The sequence below is a fragment of the Clytia hemisphaerica genome, unplaced genomic scaffold (genome assembly GCF_902728285.1).
Source record: "Clytia hemisphaerica strain Z4C2 unplaced genomic scaffold, Clytia hemisphaerica genome assembly, whole genome shotgun sequence".
In the NCBI taxonomy this organism is placed as follows: domain Eukaryota; kingdom Metazoa; phylum Cnidaria; class Hydrozoa; order Leptothecata; family Clytiidae; genus Clytia; species Clytia hemisphaerica.
The window spans coordinates 1,292,159-1,309,786 of record NW_027103598.1 but is presented as its reverse complement, the minus strand read 5'-3'; the positions used below and the strand labels follow the sequence as shown (position 1 = coordinate 1,309,786).

The following is a 17,628-nucleotide window of genomic DNA, read 5'->3' as shown; positions in this document are numbered from 1 at the left end:
CAGTATTAAGGGTATACTTTTTAAAATTTTCAAGTAAAACTATAGATGATCTACACAATAAAATCATTAAATACAAGTTATTTTTAGAAGTTCAAGCCAAGCACCCAGTAATGGGAATCAAACTGTGCGATAGTAAGCACAAAGTCATCGATCATTGACACACCTTTACTTTTTAAAGCTTCCAAATAAAAATAAAAGTTTCTAAATATAAACTGGTTAAATTCTATCGTGGGACATGGATTCAATAAAAGACAATACGAGTACAGTTATATCAATCGTTCTTGGTTGAATCTATATTTGTCAGACTTTTTCCAAAAACTCTTTAAACACTCAGTAATCTGCTGTTACTTTGATTTCAAAAGAAATGTCCCACGCATGGGAAAATCGCACACTTTTTGCGACGTGGGTCATTTATGAACAATTATTAGATTGAAAACAATCATTCTCTTCACTTTACTAAAGACAGTCTTATCACCTGGGTCTCTTCTACTGCATTTTTTGGTAAGCTTTCTCTATTCCAACTTTGTTGAGATTTCAGTTTCAAAGCTCCTTTTTGAGTTACAAAAATCTAGAAGGGTAAAACCAGAGGAATCTAAAGAGATGGAAAAACAGCTTCTTGAAAACAATGGAAAAACGGCTCGTCATATACCAGGTCACTTGCCCTTGAGGGAGTTTATGTCGAGTAAATAGGTTTCTTTTGTTGTCGCTATAAAAAATCTGCATAATTAGCGTGTTGTGACAAAATTCTTTTGTTTCAAGCCTGATTATGCGCAAACTTTTAGGGCTTATATTTTGGGTACACCTCTCCTATACTAAAGGATACCTATATCTTCTTGCTCAGAATTTCCTAACAATTCTACTGATATAACCGCATCATGACCGCACCATAATTTGGAAAGCTAGAGCTCGAGAAAATTATAACTTCATTTTCATTTTACTCGACTTCTGACAGTTTTACAAGAACCAATTTAATATCATTGCTTTAAGAATTTCTTTTGCTATACATTGGTAAAAATATTGCTCCTTATTCTTAAAAATTTAACTAGTAATTGGCAATAAAGGAAAAACAAATTTTCATTTTTATCGTCAAATCATGTAGAAACCGTCCGACTTGCATGGCGAGCCGTCTTTTCTGGACTTTCATTTGATGTCCTAATCAACGTTTTTACAATAGAATTTTCAATAGAAGTGATCGTTGAACTTTGAGTAATCAGAAAAGCTGTTTTTCCATCTCTTTACATTCCTCTGGTAAAACCAACTCTCATTCCGGCGTACCTTTTTACACTCATATTACTAATCAGGTATTTTACCGCGCGGGGAAAAATGAGTGCAACAATCTTTTAGCGCAAAAGGCATAGTTTTAGAAAATTAGCTCAGAAGCTCAAGTTTTGGTAAACGGGGATAATCACCAAGCCGTGTTAATAACTTAAAAGTAGTGATATAAGGGCAATAAAGGGTATTCTTAAAATTGGATAAAATTGGAGACACGGGGAAATAATATTATATTTCTCATAATTCGTTGTGTCATGAATGACTGAGCATATCTGCTTCAAGATGCCCATTAATCCCATCCTAAAAGACACCCCCTTCTCACAGACCAACTGGGACCCCTATCCATTGGAAAAATTGGCCAAAATATCTTGACCGGTTGAAAATTATCCTCTAATTTTTGTCCCTAAATTGAAAATAATCAAGAAAACCAATCTTCACTGCAAAATTTTATGCTATTTTTCCCATCCTAGCTGAATCTTCTGAATTGAAAATAAAAGAATTGAAATCTCAAGCCATAAAAAATATGGGAATGTTAATCCCCATCGAGTTTCAGTCCGTTATTTTTATCCCCACTAGCTGAAAAAACTCCTATCGGAACTGTGAGAAGGGGTTGTTATGAGGGTCAGAATATTTGTATTGAAAAGAGTAATCAAGACCGCCTTGACCAAATAATTCGAATTAGCGGACTGTATATTGGGCTTATATGACTATAAACTTGAAATCAATTGGTGTGACTCATTCCATTGATAAGGAACACTCTCCAGGAATAAATTAAAATTTCCCAGTTTTAATTTCCTGTCACTGTTCAAGAAAAATTTCAACAACAACCTTAAAAATTTCTGCAATTCTTGGTGGGTACGGATATACCCTGGGATAGCGCAGAGAAAAACAAATCAATTGAGTATCCAAAAAACACTTTTTGAGTATATGAATGTTTATTGAATGTCTTAAAGACGTACCTAAGATAGATTTAAGTTGCATCATCAATGTAGCACAACAAAGGGATTTGCAGTATGTAAATGCTTTATAACAAGTCATTTGTAATTTTTATTTGGAAAAATGATATCATATAGCTTTGACATGCTGGTTAAGTGCCCCGTTCTTAATGGAAAGTAAAAACAGTTATCTTTCCTTTTATAAAACAAATTTCATTGAGATGTCAGCCTCACGGTTTTTCACGGATACATTACATGTAAAAGGTTCACGGTATAATCAAAATGAGATTGATATATTTCAGGAATTTTCTACACGTTATACTATTTGTTTACATGTTGTTTTGACAGGATATTAATTGAAAAGCTCCAAATTCTCGAAATATATTTAGCATGTATCAGAAAATTACTCTTGAGGATCTAATAAGCGTCTCCTGCAAATCATATTTTGGAAAATTTCAACACCCATGACATTTTTCTTTTACCCCCTCACATATCAAATTTAGAAGTATTTTCAAAAGTTCCCCATTTAACCCTGATTCCCAGTTGATACCCTGCTTTTTCCAGACCCCCGTTTCTGGATTATTCTGATCCCTGATTAAGGTATCCGAGAGAGTATGTGATTCTACAATACCACAGTAATAGTGTCCCGGTCGGATCCATCCCGGTGGATAGCCTATGAAATATTGAGTGATCCCGATCAAAATTAATCAAAATCTTTCCCAGTCATACCCCGGTAATCAATTATATTATGTATGCATTATTCATTAACCCGGTCAAAAATTCCAAAATCTTTGTGGCAGGGCAACCCAGTAAAGCAAAAATGTCCCTTTTTTTATCCGGCTAATCTTAATATAATCCAGACCCCGAAATTAAACCCGGTAAAATTTTACTATTTTCAAAGTCACCGGGTCACTGAGAAAGGGGTGTCCCAAAGATGAAAGCTAGTTTTAAGGAATGTCACTTCAGGAAAACGCCTCTTTCTCAAGATGCCAATAACGATTGTCTTTAGGTTAATGGAGGGTATTTTTGCTAAATTCACGACTTTCCGATTCTTTTATTCAATATAAAAGTTAATGAAAGTCGAGAGGTTCATAGGGGGGTTCAGGGGTGGCAAATACCGCAACCAAAAATTTCCTTGAAAATTCAAACTTCTGTACAAATTTCTGGAAATTTTGAATAATTTCTCCCAATTCCAAGATTCCGATCAATTTTTTGCTTAATTCCGTTTTTCTGGACTGAAACAAGCGAGTTTTCCTTTTCCAATAAATCAAGTCACATGAAAGTTTGTAATTTTGGATATTTTGTTTATGTTTTATAACCGCGGAGGCATAAAGAAAAACAGGAGTTTAATTTGTCGGTTAAAGTCTTTTGATTTGTTTTATAAAATGTATCAAAAGAAATTCTAAGCTCGCCCGGTGAAATAAGACATTTTAGTAGAACTCAAGTTTGCTCTAAACATTCTAACTTTAATATATGAGAATTAAATAAAAAATTAGCACCACAAAACAAGTTTCTGTTCCATTTCGTTATCCGCTAAATTTTGTTCCGACGCGACTTTAGAATCAATTTTTAGACAAAAAGTAAATGGAGAGTTTTGGAAGAGAGTATCAAGCAATGAGTTCACCTTAAGGGCTCTGACCATAGTGAATTTTTCATAATTGCCGTGTTTAAAATGTGTTTTTTGACTGATATAACCAACAAAACTATGGCATGTTATACATTTTCTGTTAGACAAACTATTCCTGAATCTGAAAATTCAAAAATTGCATTGAAAAAATTTGATGAAGAAGAAAATGAAGACTTTTGCGAGGAAGAGTATTTCAACTTTGAAGAGCTTAGTTTCGGCGAAGAAAGAACATTTTGAAAATTTTTTCGCAGTAGATGGTGTATCTTTTACCGAACAATAAGAATTTTTGCGGAAAATTTTTGTAAATGCTTCTTTGTCTCGAAATCTTCAAAATAGTGGTTTTTCATCAATTTTTCATCTGGATTTTGCTTAAAAAAAAAGTCATAACTTTTGACACATCTTTTTAGAAAAATTTTCCGCAAAATTTAAAATAGTTCAATTCTTTGCGGACAGTGTAAAGAAGTTTCGAAACAAAAAAGTTAATTACCCATTAAAACTAAGCACTTTTTTTAAAAGAGGGTGATGCAACATATTATTAACATCTTTTTAAAGTTCATAACGTCATTTTTGCAATTAAATTCTTAATTACTCTTAAGGGATTCGATTAAAAAGCAATTTATAAATGCAATTCTTTGTTAAAAGTGTTAAGGAACCTGAAATATAACTTTTATGTTCAAATACCAAAATTAATTTTTGTACTATGGTCAGAGCCCTTAAAGAAAACATTGATCGGAAGATCTTGTCATTTGATGAAGGACTGCTAAGATACAGGCCTTCTTTAGTCCAAATATTTTCTCACGCCGATGTCAGAAACAATGGATCTCGTCTCATCTAATTTCTAAAACTGAAATAAGCCAATAAGGTGTCACCAATTGACAAACGAGCCCGGGGGGGGGGTACTAGGGTTGCGAGCTGACGGGGGGGGGGGTGCCGCCCGACTTTCGAGCTTTGGACCCTTACCGGGACTAAAAAGGAGAAAACAAAGGAAAATTTATGGAATTTTACGAGTCTTAGCGGGACTAATTAGACCAATTTTGAACAAATTTCGATTTTTCAGAGGGTAAAAAGTTGAAATTTTCCTATTTTTCCGACCCTTACTGGGACTGAAATTTGATTTTCTGATTTTTCCGACCTTTAGCGGGACTTTGGAAATCCAAAAAAGGTACCCTTAAGGGCGGCACATACCGTACCCTCCATTTGCCTAAGTACCCCCCCCCCCCCCGGGCAAATGAGCTCATCAAAAATGCACAATATGTGAGATTATGAGCATACAAACCTCTTAACTTTTTTAATCGTAGTGTGAGCTTGGTTATAATAACATACATCTTCTGTTTTTCTTTGTATCTCCATGGTACTCCGAACTGGAACATATGCATTCCTAAGAACCGTGTAAATCAAATTTCCACCTGTAACGGCAAATAGCATTTCTATTCAGCTTTTCCTTCATCTTTGATTTTTTCTACGGTGACTAGATCGACACATGCGTGATATAATTTCTTTACTTTGTCGTCAGAGGTTGATATGTTGTTTGAAAACTCGGCCTCTGGTACTCAATGTAATCCCTAAGGCCTATTGAACGAAGCTTTTGCACGATGATTAGTTTAGCAAAATATTCGCACCAAAACAAACATCGATCATAAACATAAACATTAGAATCTAGTCGCTTTCGCTTTCATTTTCAAGAAAAAACAACGTAGTTTTGAATGTTTTGGCTGAACAACCAGGAGATATTATCAAATTTATATTTAAGACCAACGGTCTTTAGTCTATTGGTGAAGACTTTTTTCAATTATAACAAAACAAAACTTTCCTTGAATATATGACATTATTAAAATCCCTTGATGATATACATCAAACATTGCATGGATTGACATTGTATTACGCCAGGACATAGCACCAATAAGTAGTTTGTTTACAAACAAACGAATCAGAAACGGCTTAATTTCTGTCGCACATTCGTCGGGTCGGAAGTCAATAATATGGCGTGCAATAGTCGATAAGACAACGCGCATCAAACCGCAGAGAAACAAACGAAGATATAAGCGTTCCCGTGTGTTTTTTCTTAATCTTCTAAAAAATGTATCAGCATTTGATGGTTGTTAAAATGTGATTGTCAAATGCTAGGCTAGATCTTTCAAGGAAAATGGGGGATACGAGATGAAGTTTTTACAAGCTCTTATTTGATTTGGTTGGTCTTTAACCAGTAATAAAACAATTTTGATAGTTTTTCTAAAGAGTTTTATTACTTCAAATGACCAATTATTAAAGTATCTTATAAAAACTCAATCTGATCTGGAAAATGGAAGATCTAATATATCAGAAACAAAGTATATATGAAAGGCCATGAAAATAAGTATTTTTAAAAGATATAAACACAGTGTAATCTCAAACGATCTAAATGATAGGAAAAAAGCGTCATTCCAGAGAAAATCTTTAAAATTATTTTGCAAGACCAGAGTTTGTTGGTAAAGTCAATGATTTGCATTTCTTTATGTGAACTAAAAATGACGACATATTAATAAGATTATAACATAAGTCATTTTGCAATGTCATTTCATATGACGTTTAGAGCGAGGTATTAACACAAAGATACCTGCTGATGTGCACTCTGTGATACCGGAAGTGTAATAGTGTGGTATTTTAATGTGATACAGTTATATTGTCAACGCAGAAAAGGGGGAGAAAAAAAGGTAATAGATAGTTTTCAATGAAACTTTGAAAGTAAAGAAAATAGGGAGATACAAACTAAAGCCTTATTGAAATGATAAAATGTAACGTTGACAGCATTGATTACTGACAATGGCATAAAGAAAGGATAATTTCGAACAAGTTCAATTCATTTGTATGAGCTGACTGATGGTAAGATGTCCGTCTGCAAAGTAGAAGCAAGAAATACTGGTCATTAAAGACGTGATTCTAGACAATTGTAAGTACAAAATTTTTTTCTTTGAATTATAAATTTCAAGGTGCTCCTCGCATTAAACTCTACAGACACGTATAAAATAATGAGCTCATCCTTTGAAATGATACTTTAAACAAAGAATTTTACAAGGAAATAAACGAGATAATATACATAAGCAAAGCAAAAAAAGTAAGAAAAAAATCAGCCCCACAGGGTATCAACTAAAGAGAAAGGCCTCACCAAAACGTTTGGACAAATATACAAAGTATGATGAGCTTTTATATTGAATGATCTATACAAAACAGTCGAGTACCTGTGTCTAAACTGTTTTCCTGTCCCTCCATTCCCACGTTTAAGCTAAGATAACGTTTTTCTCCTTTCTTAAAAATAAGAAACAAATCAGCGCAGAGGCTACATACATACAGACACATGCTTAGCTTTTGCAAAATAGGATAAAATATATATCACTTGTCTTACTAGTGTCAGCTAACACGGAATAACCCGCTGTTTTACGCGAAAAGAACTTTATTGATAAAAAAAGATTTTCGTTATAGTTTTGAATTATAATAAAGTAAGTAAAAATTGTTTTGTCTCTGATATTTTATATGGTACACTCCATTATAACGATTTTTGCATGCTTACGAAAAATATTAAGTAACTTAAATAGAATCCTGAACGTATTTTTTTCTTCAGTAATTCTAGAAGTGTGCTACACAGTTTATGCACGCCATTTTGGATAATAATAATGGTTATAGGCCCTGACATTTTAATGACGTCATAATTTGTGTGAATATATTACGAGACGTCATAATTTATGATAGAGTTTTAACAAAAGGGGAGGGGTGCTACAACTTAAAAAATAGTCTTAGCAGATAGATTGTCTAAGCAAACAATATAATTGGTTAATGCTAACGAGGCTATTATTGTCAGTAGAGGATTAACGGTACTTAACTTTTTTTATAAGAAAAAAATATACTAAATAATTAACATACGTTAATTTGTAATTATATCTTTCTTAATTAATTAGAAATATTTTTTCTTCTTCTAAATATTAACATTAGTTCCCCTTTAATCAATTAACAGTCTTTTTTCTTTATTAACTTCTTTTGTTGTATTATCATTCTATTGTTTTATATTCAAAGTGATTGCGCTCTATGAGGAAATAACCTATGCTCAGTCACCATATCTCCTTCTTTTCGAATCCATTAAATCGTCAGAGCAGCATCATCAAAATCATCAAAAAAAAAAATCTAAAATGAATAGAAATACCCCATTTTTAATTTTGCTTATATATTACTCTATTGTCTTTCAAAATCAGTCAAGCCACCAATTGGGCTTGTTGTAAATGAAATGTAAAAATAGAAAAAAATTATCATTTAATGTTAATGTCCCAAAATATATTTATTATAAAGAAAAGAAAAAAATCTCTGACAGTGACAATTAATGATTATGATGTCTTCCGCTATACAATGTCTACGTATAAAAAGCAGGCTAATCATCGAGGCCTGGTTATTAATACCTCTGATCCTTAACGAGGACACATCAACTGGCATAGAACAATTTTGTCGTTTTTTGTCAGAATTTTGACAGACGAAATAGATAAAGGATTTTGATAATCTTATATACTTTTTGAGACAAGATAAAATTTTGAAATTCTAAATTCTTTGAAGATAAAAACCATTGGCATTTTTTGTTTTGAAAGTCATTTTGGTTAATTAAAGAACAAATATGGACCTTCACACTATCTTTGTTGTTTTAATTGTAAGTATATCATTTAATGAATATTCCATTCAAATTGGGTAATCAAATAACCTTCCTTTTTTAGGAAAGAATTGCCCCTTTTGACCTTCTCCCTTAAAGAATTATTTACTGGATGTACATTTTATTTTTCATCAATAATAGATATGCTTATTTTATGATCAACCAAGCACCAATAAGTTTTAATTGTTTTTGCAAAATCATTTTTTTGTAATTAACAAACGAACGATAATGCGGACAATTAGATACTAATTTCAGGCACGGACAGGATTTCCTTGAACTGCTTTCGGCAATTAAGTTACCAAAAGTACAAACCAAAGAAAAAACAAACATATTTTTAGCATGTTTTGATTAATTAAAGGTTAATTACTTTGGTTTTTAATTACCTCTGCTTTGTCAATAATGTTTTAATTTTGTGTTATAGTTTTAAAACTTCGAGGCTCAAACAAGGAAGTCTGAATTGATAGGACGCCATATTAATTGTTCAACTTAAAATCACTTACAAAATTTTTTTTGGAATTCTTTTTTAAACAGATTCTGCTGGTCAGTATATTACACATCGAAGCAAGACCCAAATTAACAGTCAGACAAATCATTCGTAAAAACATGGAACGAATCTGGATGGACGGTTATGAGACTGGTAAAAAATCAAAAAAGAAAATGAAAATATACGAACGCGACGTTTCACATCTAGTCACTGATGAAGATTTCAGTATTTGTAGAGCTGGCAGACTTCTACCTGGAGTATATTGTCAACATTTAACTTACGAAAATGGCTCCTTCATCGGAACAAATAGAGAGTTACGTGGGAATGAAGGTAAATTTTAAGGATTTTCATAATACTCCGAGTACCTTTTTAGGATCAAAACCAATGTTGTTCTAACACTATTATTCAAAGAATTGAATATATACAGTTCAAAATTTTTAAGAGCCATTCTGATAATACCTGAGAAAAGCGACGATAAAGGCAACACATGTTCAAGTCTGGTGACAGAAGGAATTCCAAGCTTTTTAATGACAGTTACACATAGATCTTATGACAAATTGTGATAGAATTGATGATTGAGACATTAAAATCGTTAAAATTCATCACAGTTTTCAGAAATTTTAAATGCTTAAAATACCATTTAAAAGATAAAACTTTCATTTTGAACTAGTAGGGCTAGCCTTTAGAAAAGAAAGCAAGATATAGTGACGTAATAGAATACATCCTTTAGACATAATTGGAATGTCTGCCTAATAGATGATACCTAGTAACCTTTGTTTACTTTTTCCGTTCTCATGCTTTTTATAAGTCTACATAAGACATACAACAGGCAATGCCTCAGGGTTTCCTTCTTAAATACCAAATCAATAGAGTAAAGGATGTCTATCAAAATTCAATACTGCTTTCTGAATTTGTTAATGACAAAACAAAACGCTTAAAAATAACTAGCAGTTTCACTTGAAATATGTCCCTAAAAATTCAACAGCTATGATATAATATGATTATACCATTTAATTTAACCCTTCAAACCCAGGAGACTTGCTTACACGTTAATCTGTCAATATATCAAGTCCTATAGCTCCTGATCACTTGATTTAGAAGGGCATAAACCAATCAAAAAATGTTACGGTCTGGAAAAGTTAAATATCATGAAGACCGCTAAATAAGTTGTTATTTCGTTTATTTCAGGTATATTTCAAATTGAGAGCTACGGTACTGGTATAGTTCGAATCAAATACGTTCCAACTGGTCTTTACCTTATCATCAACGAGTTTGGAAGAATCAATGCCACTAATGTAAGTATCTTAGAAGAATTTTCACGGTGAAACCTTTTTACGTTTCCCAAGCTACTGTTTCAATAACATCTTAAAATGATTAATGTCAGATTTTTGTGAAAACTGAATTCTCAGTATCTACATAATATTGAGATTGAGGAATTTTTTGCAGCATCCTAAGTTATTGGACCTAAGTAAGAGTCTCGAATTAACCATAGTTTGTATGTTTTACAATTTTCAGGACAAATCAAATCTGGAGACGTTATTCTATAGCACGTTAGAAGAGATAACGTATTTAGAAACTTTTGCATCAGCTAAATACTACATGAGAGAAGAAAATGTTGAGGGTGCGCCGAATAAAGATTTGTTAATTGGAGTCAAAGTAAAAGGTGACACGTGTAAAATCAAAAATGCTAAGAATACGAAATCGGACAGTCGTAGCGATCAATTTTCCTTCCTGCAAGAATCTGATCAAAGTTTTTATTGCAAAAGAGACCGGTAGTATAACTGTAGGAAATTGTAGGTATATTTATATGTTTAAAGTTTGATTACACTCTAAGGTTCAATAAGATTTGAAAGATGATATTGATGAAAAATTCAGGATCTTCGGATAAACCTTTGAGGTGTGCCAATTGATAGTAGTATTTTTAGAATAAAAAGATTTAATCGAAAAATTTAATTAGTCAGTATTTATTTTCTTTATATATTTATGTTATTTACAAAAAAAGCCCAAATTTTTCAAATTACGATTAAATTTACAAAAAAAACGATAACAAAATTTTGAACCTTTAATCTGACCATATTAATGGTATATGAGAACTGGTATATGAGAACTGTTTTCGCAGAATTAAGCTGAAAGGACTTGAACTAGATATATGCTGCACAAGATAACGTTTATAGAAACCAACTATTTATTATTACTGAAAATTGATAATTTTTTTGTAAATAAAGAGGGACCGGGGTCAAAATACAATAAATTATTTTTGTCCTAGTTTCCCTCACTAAATTATTAGACGAAAAAAGATTTTTAAATTGGAATATAGTATATATTATTATGTGTAAAATATTGTTGATATTTAATAATGAATTTTTTTGAGAAAAATTAAAAAGATAAAATTAATTGCAAAGTATGTATCAGAAATTGTAAAGTTACTAGTTTTGGGGATAATTTGGGACCACGTTCCCAACAAACTAACCTATTGTGGCACGGTCAAAATGCGGTTCTTATTTTCATTTTGATCTTAGAGTAGGTATTAGGGAAGTTTGGTAACGATAATGATTTCCGGCAAATGATCCAAAATTATAGTATACCAATCTTTAACAAAAAATGACTAGTTTAAATTTCATAACAACATCAAAATAAGGAAAATCGCTTGGTCAAAGAATATGAGAAAGCAATGCGAAAGCGGGAAATTAAAAAATTCAAAAATAGGAAAAAGCTATATTTCCTAGTAATTAATTGCTCTCAAATTTAAAGAGATTTCTGGGATTAATTTAGAATTGAGATGTTTGCTGTTACTGATATGACTGAGAGAAAAACAATATTTAATTCTTTGGGTGGACATTTGATTTGATTGATAGGGTTTGGGAAATTCTGATGATGCCATCTATAAATTAGTTTATAATTTGGTACGTAGAAAACGCTGTTATCGCCACAATACCTCAAAATAAACTTCGGGAATTTTTTAAAGATTTTAAATTGGACTACTGTTTTGATTGATTGAGGTTTGTAAGAAATCAAGACTTAAAACAAATACAGCCACCACACCGAAAGCCAAAACCACCAAGAAATTAAAATGGTAAGAGGTTTGCTGACTAATTGTTTTTCATGTCTGACAGATATATTTTTGTGTGGTATATTGACGTTTTTAAGGAATGTCTTTTTCTATAACAGAAGCATAAAATCTGAAGTTTCCGACAAGAGTATTTCCTTTAAGGCGTTTCCTAACTAATTAATTACAGCTACCATGTTTTCAAATTACGTCTACCTGTCTAATGGTTTACGTAATCTCATCATATTGATATGTTTTTAGTTGGAGAGATTATAAAAATATAAAAAACACGCCATGTGGAAACCATTCATAAAGACTGTACCCGACTCTCAAAATTCTTTTATATTGACATTTTCAGAGACTGTATCATACTCTCGGAATTATTTCTTGCACTCTGATAGTTATACCATAGTATACAATGGTTATGCTTTCGGACGAAGTTGGATATCAAACCAAAATAACAGCCAAAGGTAAAAGGCCAAACGTATACGACACACCTAAATTTTACAGGGAACTTCAGAAGAACTTTTAACCCTGTCTCACTAACAAAATGTTCAGATTTTTAAACTGACAAGAATAGAGCTTCAATGTTATCTACTTTATACCTGCGATATTTTCGGAGGTACCGAGTTTGGTGGTGATGTTACTTACTAGAGGTGACAAGACATTGTCTAAAACCAACTCAAATCATACAATTGGTTATCATCTTGTTGACTTGTATGTCGGTCATTTATTTGTTTGTTCGCTCAGACAGCAGCCTATAATTATGATACCAGAAATACGTCAGACCAACTACCCACCAGACCTTTTTGGAAAAATTCCAAAAACCAACCCTTTATCAGTGCTCTTACATCAGCGGTTGTAAGAGAGAACCGACTCTTTGATTTTTTACGGTTATCCGAATCTTGACTGATATTTTGTTAAATGAATCATGTATTTCAAATTCCGTAAACAATGCGTGATGTGAATTTTATTTCGGATCTCACATGAGAAATAGAAAAAAATCTTCTTCTTGAAAGTGATAATACAAAGTGGCTTTTACCTGAGAGTAGTATGATAGCTCAGAATATGCGACGAAAACACAAAAGCATGTTGAAAACGTGCACTGGGCTCAATAAAGGCCTAGCCTATAAATGTTCTACATTACAGTTTCTTTAACTCAAACCTCTACAACTCGAAGGTGTCCTTAACTCGAACAAGTTTTCCTGTCCCTTCAGTTAACAATGCATCATATACTTTACTCCATAACTCAAATTTCCTTAACTCGAATAAATTTGTTTCCCCGTGCAGATTCGAGCTATAGAGACTCAAAATCAGGCACCATCATACCGCTAGATGAAGACCTCAATATCGGGAAGTAATTTGATAATGTATGTGGTAAAGGTAAGACAGGGTGAGGTCTAGCCTGTTTTTTTCTGGCTATCAAAAAACAAGTGGAACAAAGAGAAGAGTCCTGGCTAGCACCACTTTGGCACGAAAAAGGATCGGAATTAGATGGGGCAGGCCATTTAGAATTTTTCTACTTTCCTAATTAAACCGTTACGCCTTTATCTATGATAGTACTAGTAGTAAAAAATAATGCGATTTGACATCCTGTCCTTAGGGGAACATTGTCGGTTTTATCATCTAAGTTATGTCCTTTTCTTGCTGTGTGGACTGCTGTTCAACATCAAATGCATCTATATATTTCTTTGCTAGCACTTTCGACGCCTGTTCTTTGTGAGGTGAACAAAACTGTCTGAATTTCTGCCATTTTTCGCACAGTTTTCTCATTAACTCTTCGTGGGATTTTGATCAATTTTATTTTTTTTTTCAGAAAAGAAGGTTTTTGTAGTATTAAATTTATTGAAAACCCCCGCATGGTATGATGGTATTGAGCTGAAGATGTTGTGCAACACTGCTGTTACTATTTTTAAAAGTCGAAATTTCAATATTTATAAATGCTTTATTGTTAAATTGATAAAAAAATTAAAATTAAGAAATTGAATTAGATAGCAGTGCGGTATCATCTATTTATTTACTTCATGCGTTTAATGGCAATTTATATACGTGACCTTTATTGTAGAAGGATTCTAAAAGTAAAGTAATTTGTCCGAAATCAACTGTTAATTAAAAAATGAAGAATAAAACTTTGAATTCTTCACCATTATTCAGATTTTGCTGAAATTAATCGAAAAACTTAGATACCTTATTGACTCTTTTTGGCGTTATTTTTGGGCTCGTGGCGTAATAAGGGCCGGTGTTAAAAGGGCGGGTTTTTAAAAAAGCCGGAGTTAAAAGGGCCGGCGTAAATAGGGCCAAGATTTTCCAATTTTAACCTAAAAGCGGCGTTAATTTTTTTATCATTATGTCTCAATTTAAAGGATTTTAGGTATGATTCAAAGATGAAAATTATCCATTGTTTTACTCTATATCTAAAACTTAAGTGAAATATTTAATATATTTGAAAATCAGTGATTTTTTCGATGGATTTTTCAACAGTTTACTACTGAAAAATTATATTTTAATGTAAATTTTAGTCATTATTTATCATTATTTACTAATTTGAAGCATAAATAGCCAATTTTACAAATTTTGGCGTTATTAACGGCCCTTATTGGCGTAAGCCCAAAATTAGGCTGTGGCGTAATGAGGGCCAGTGTAAAAGGGGCCGGCGTTAAATTAGGGCCGGCGTAAAAAGGGGCAGTGTAAAAGGGGCCGGCGTTAAATTAGGGCTGGCGTAAAAAGGGCCGATAAGGTAAACAGATTCATATTTATTCAACTAATAAAGAGAGGATTCAGTGTGGGTCGATTTGCTGATTTGCTGTATGTTTTGTTGATTCTGAAAGTGCATTAAAAACAGCGTCGTTCCTTAATGTATGATGCAACAGACTATTATAAATCCAACAGATGGAAGGAGAAGTTTGTAGAGATTTTGGTTTTAAAATAGCTTAAAAAACTCCCCTGTCCTACAGCTCTGCTGGATCTTCATCCCACAGTCACTGTCAAAATCCCAATGGAGATGGAGAAATTCTACTGTTCTCAGGTCAAAAAATCCAGTTGGGATGGTATTTGAGTGCAATTCTCACCATTGAATTTCAAATGAGTATCAAAAACTAAAATAGGATAGGGTATTTTCCCCACCGGGGATGAATGAGGCGTTATGAATTTTATGTTATTTTCACCTGCTGATTTGATTTTTTAGCATAACCCGATCTCTATAAAGAAGTATATTTTGGGCCCGCTGGGGGGCTTCTTAAAACAATGTTCTTGTGTGTTCTTGACCAAATTTTTAGGGTATAATGTTGAGTAGATTTTAAATTCTTATTGAGAAAACCATGAATTATTCATGCAAGCAAGGTAAAGATATAATTTTACCCTCGATTTAAAAAAAAATACCTATTGGTATAAGTAACACGGAAATGAATAAGCGTCAATTCATTTCCTGTATGTCCTGTTGATTTTGAAAGTGGATTGAACAGCGCCAGTTCTTAATACTATAGAAATAGACCGTTACCATTTTATGTTAAAGCTGAAATCTTGGCAATACACTTCGGCGTGTCGTTTTTTTTGACCTAAAAAATGTAATTCCTTTCTAGATGTAATTTAGAATCCTATTATTGTACGCTCAACAGTAGAGCTTGATTAAATTAAGATTGAAATAGAAAGAAGTATTTATAGTTTAAAAATTAAAGGTTGGAAATATTCCAAATTTTATCAACTTTTCACTGATAAACAACACCGAAGACAAATATGTTTTATAGTTTTTTTGCCGTAAAATTAAAAAAATCCTCACTGGAAACACACTCTGCAAACATTTTTGAAATGCAGGTATGCTCCAAGCTGCTGGCATCAATCAACGTTGCAGCCCCGTGGAGCTCCATATACTACTGGTGGCTTAGGTCTGCGATTCAAAGTAGGTATGTTTGCTATTGGAAGAGATTCTTCTCCCATTTTTATCAAGTGTAATTTCCTTACAAGGTAAAAATCCCCATGTTACCATAGGTGTAAGGTAAATTATCTCTTGAATTTACGATTTAGGTATGTTTGAGCTTTTCTATTTGAGTTTTTAATATCTAACTCCATAGTCCTGGCTCAACAGAAATTTGACATCGTAATTTGAGAAATCTTCACAGGACAAATATGCAGCAGGGCCTTCCTGAAAATATTTCCAACAAAGATATAAGGAAAAGTTAACATAAGGTGGTGAGATATGTTTTAAGATGCATAGTTGAAAAAAGGCGTGTCAAAGTTTCTGAGTTTACGGGTGAAACGGAAATTAAGCAGATAGATTTTGGAGGAGGTTGAAAATTCTTTTAAAGAATGATCAGCATGTATCCGGAAAAGTTAGCTAAGGAACTAGGTTCTCAAAATTAATCAAGAAAATCATTTGATAATTTACGAATTCCTTAAGATTCCTGTATTTCCGTACTAAAATTACTTGTCCAACCTTTGATCGAAAATAGGCGATCAAGGAAATTTCTAGCTAAGAAATCAATGTGAGCAACTTTGTACCCGGAAGATATGCATAAAACAAAAAAAAGCAAAATCACTTCGATTAACTGAGTATGCTATTTTGCTTGATAAACAAAAGAATTCGCATTCTGGAAGATAGAAAGTTTCTGCGTAGGTAAACGAGAACATGTCAGCTGGTTCCCGGAAAAAACCCTGAGAGCTCAATCATAATCAGGATAAATCATCAAAAAAATGACAAAAATGACGAACATCAAATTCAAACAAAAGAGCTGAATGGGCGTTTATCAAACTGATGACCACATGAGATCGAATGTGTCATCCCCGCTTTATCTAAGCATTTCACCTTATAAGGAATGTCCAATTATTTTCTCCTGGCTTTTTACGTAAAAAATTTATTTTAAAAAGAGCGCCTGCAGCGATTCAATTTATCAAGATTACGTCATTACATAAATGGTGAACTAATGTGGAAGAATGTAGGTTGATGGAGGATACTTGTGTGGAATTGTACAGAGAATGTAAGGTTGATATTAACATACAGTTGACGCCTCTAAATCGACGTTGTCATATTCGATACGCTCCATTATTCGATGAAATTTAAAAGTCCCCGTCAACAAGAAACTCTCATAAACGACGCTCCCTTATCCAATAAACTCCCTTATTCGATGAAGATCCAATTCCCCTTGAAGATCGAATTAGAGAATGTCAACTGTATATTCGAGGACCGAGCTCACATCCAGCTCCTTAGTTTACTTTTTCATGATTCAGATAGCGCTCACGAAAGGCACTGGGAAGCACCTGTTAAAAAACTGGAGATTGAACCAATGTCAATCAATCAATCGATTTGACAAACGTCATATAGCTTTTGAGAAAGAAAATCTACTAGCGGGCCTTAAATGTCAGCCCTTAACCTTATATATTTGTGTGAAGGTGAGGGGAGTTTATCAGATAGGGGTATTATATGCCTCATTCTCCGCGGTGTTAGTTGAAAGAGAAAACATATTTCAGCTCAACTTTTTAAATTTCAAGGAGTGAATAAAATTAACGACTTCGAGTGCACTTTCTCCTTTTAAATTTTGTGCTAGACTCGCACTATTTTGTATGATGGACCTCTTGGAAAATTAAGTCTTACATTTAAATTCTGTAACA

General features: G+C 32.9%; 1 protein-coding gene across 2 annotated transcripts; it reads left to right on the top strand.

Moving 5' to 3' along the window:
- Positions 1-6,661: 6,661 nt before the first annotated feature.
- Positions 6,662-10,874, top strand: LOC136801914 (uncharacterized). Of its 2 annotated transcripts, none has more exons than XM_067058595.1 (4): positions 6,662-6,760; positions 9,029-9,311; positions 10,170-10,276; positions 10,497-10,873. In XM_067058595.1, the coding sequence occupies exons 2-4, from the start codon at positions 9,101-9,103 to the stop codon at positions 10,755-10,757; spliced, it is 579 nt and encodes a 192-aa protein (XP_066914696.1). In that variant the 5' UTR covers positions 6,662-6,760; positions 9,029-9,100; the 3' UTR covers positions 10,758-10,873. The 2 variants fall into 2 exon arrangements, with proteins under 2 accessions (XP_066914696.1, XP_066914695.1); XM_067058594.1 differs by lacking the exon at positions 6,662-6,760 and adding an exon at positions 8,068-8,497 and having other exon boundaries at positions 10,497-10,874.
- Positions 10,875-17,628: the final 6,754 nt, after the last annotated feature.

Excerpts from the sequence above, each read along its gene's own strand:
- LOC136801914 (XM_067058594.1), top strand. The coding sequence starts at position 8,465 with ATGGACCTTCACACTATCTTTGTTGTTTTAATT. Across the intron at positions 8,498-9,028 it reads CTATCTTTGTTGTTTTAATT|ATTCTGCTGGTCAGTATATT; the intron begins GTAAGTATATCA and ends TTTTTTAAACAG. Across the intron at positions 9,312-10,169 it reads AGAGTTACGTGGGAATGAAG|GTATATTTCAAATTGAGAGC; the intron begins GTAAATTTTAAG and ends CGTTTATTTCAG.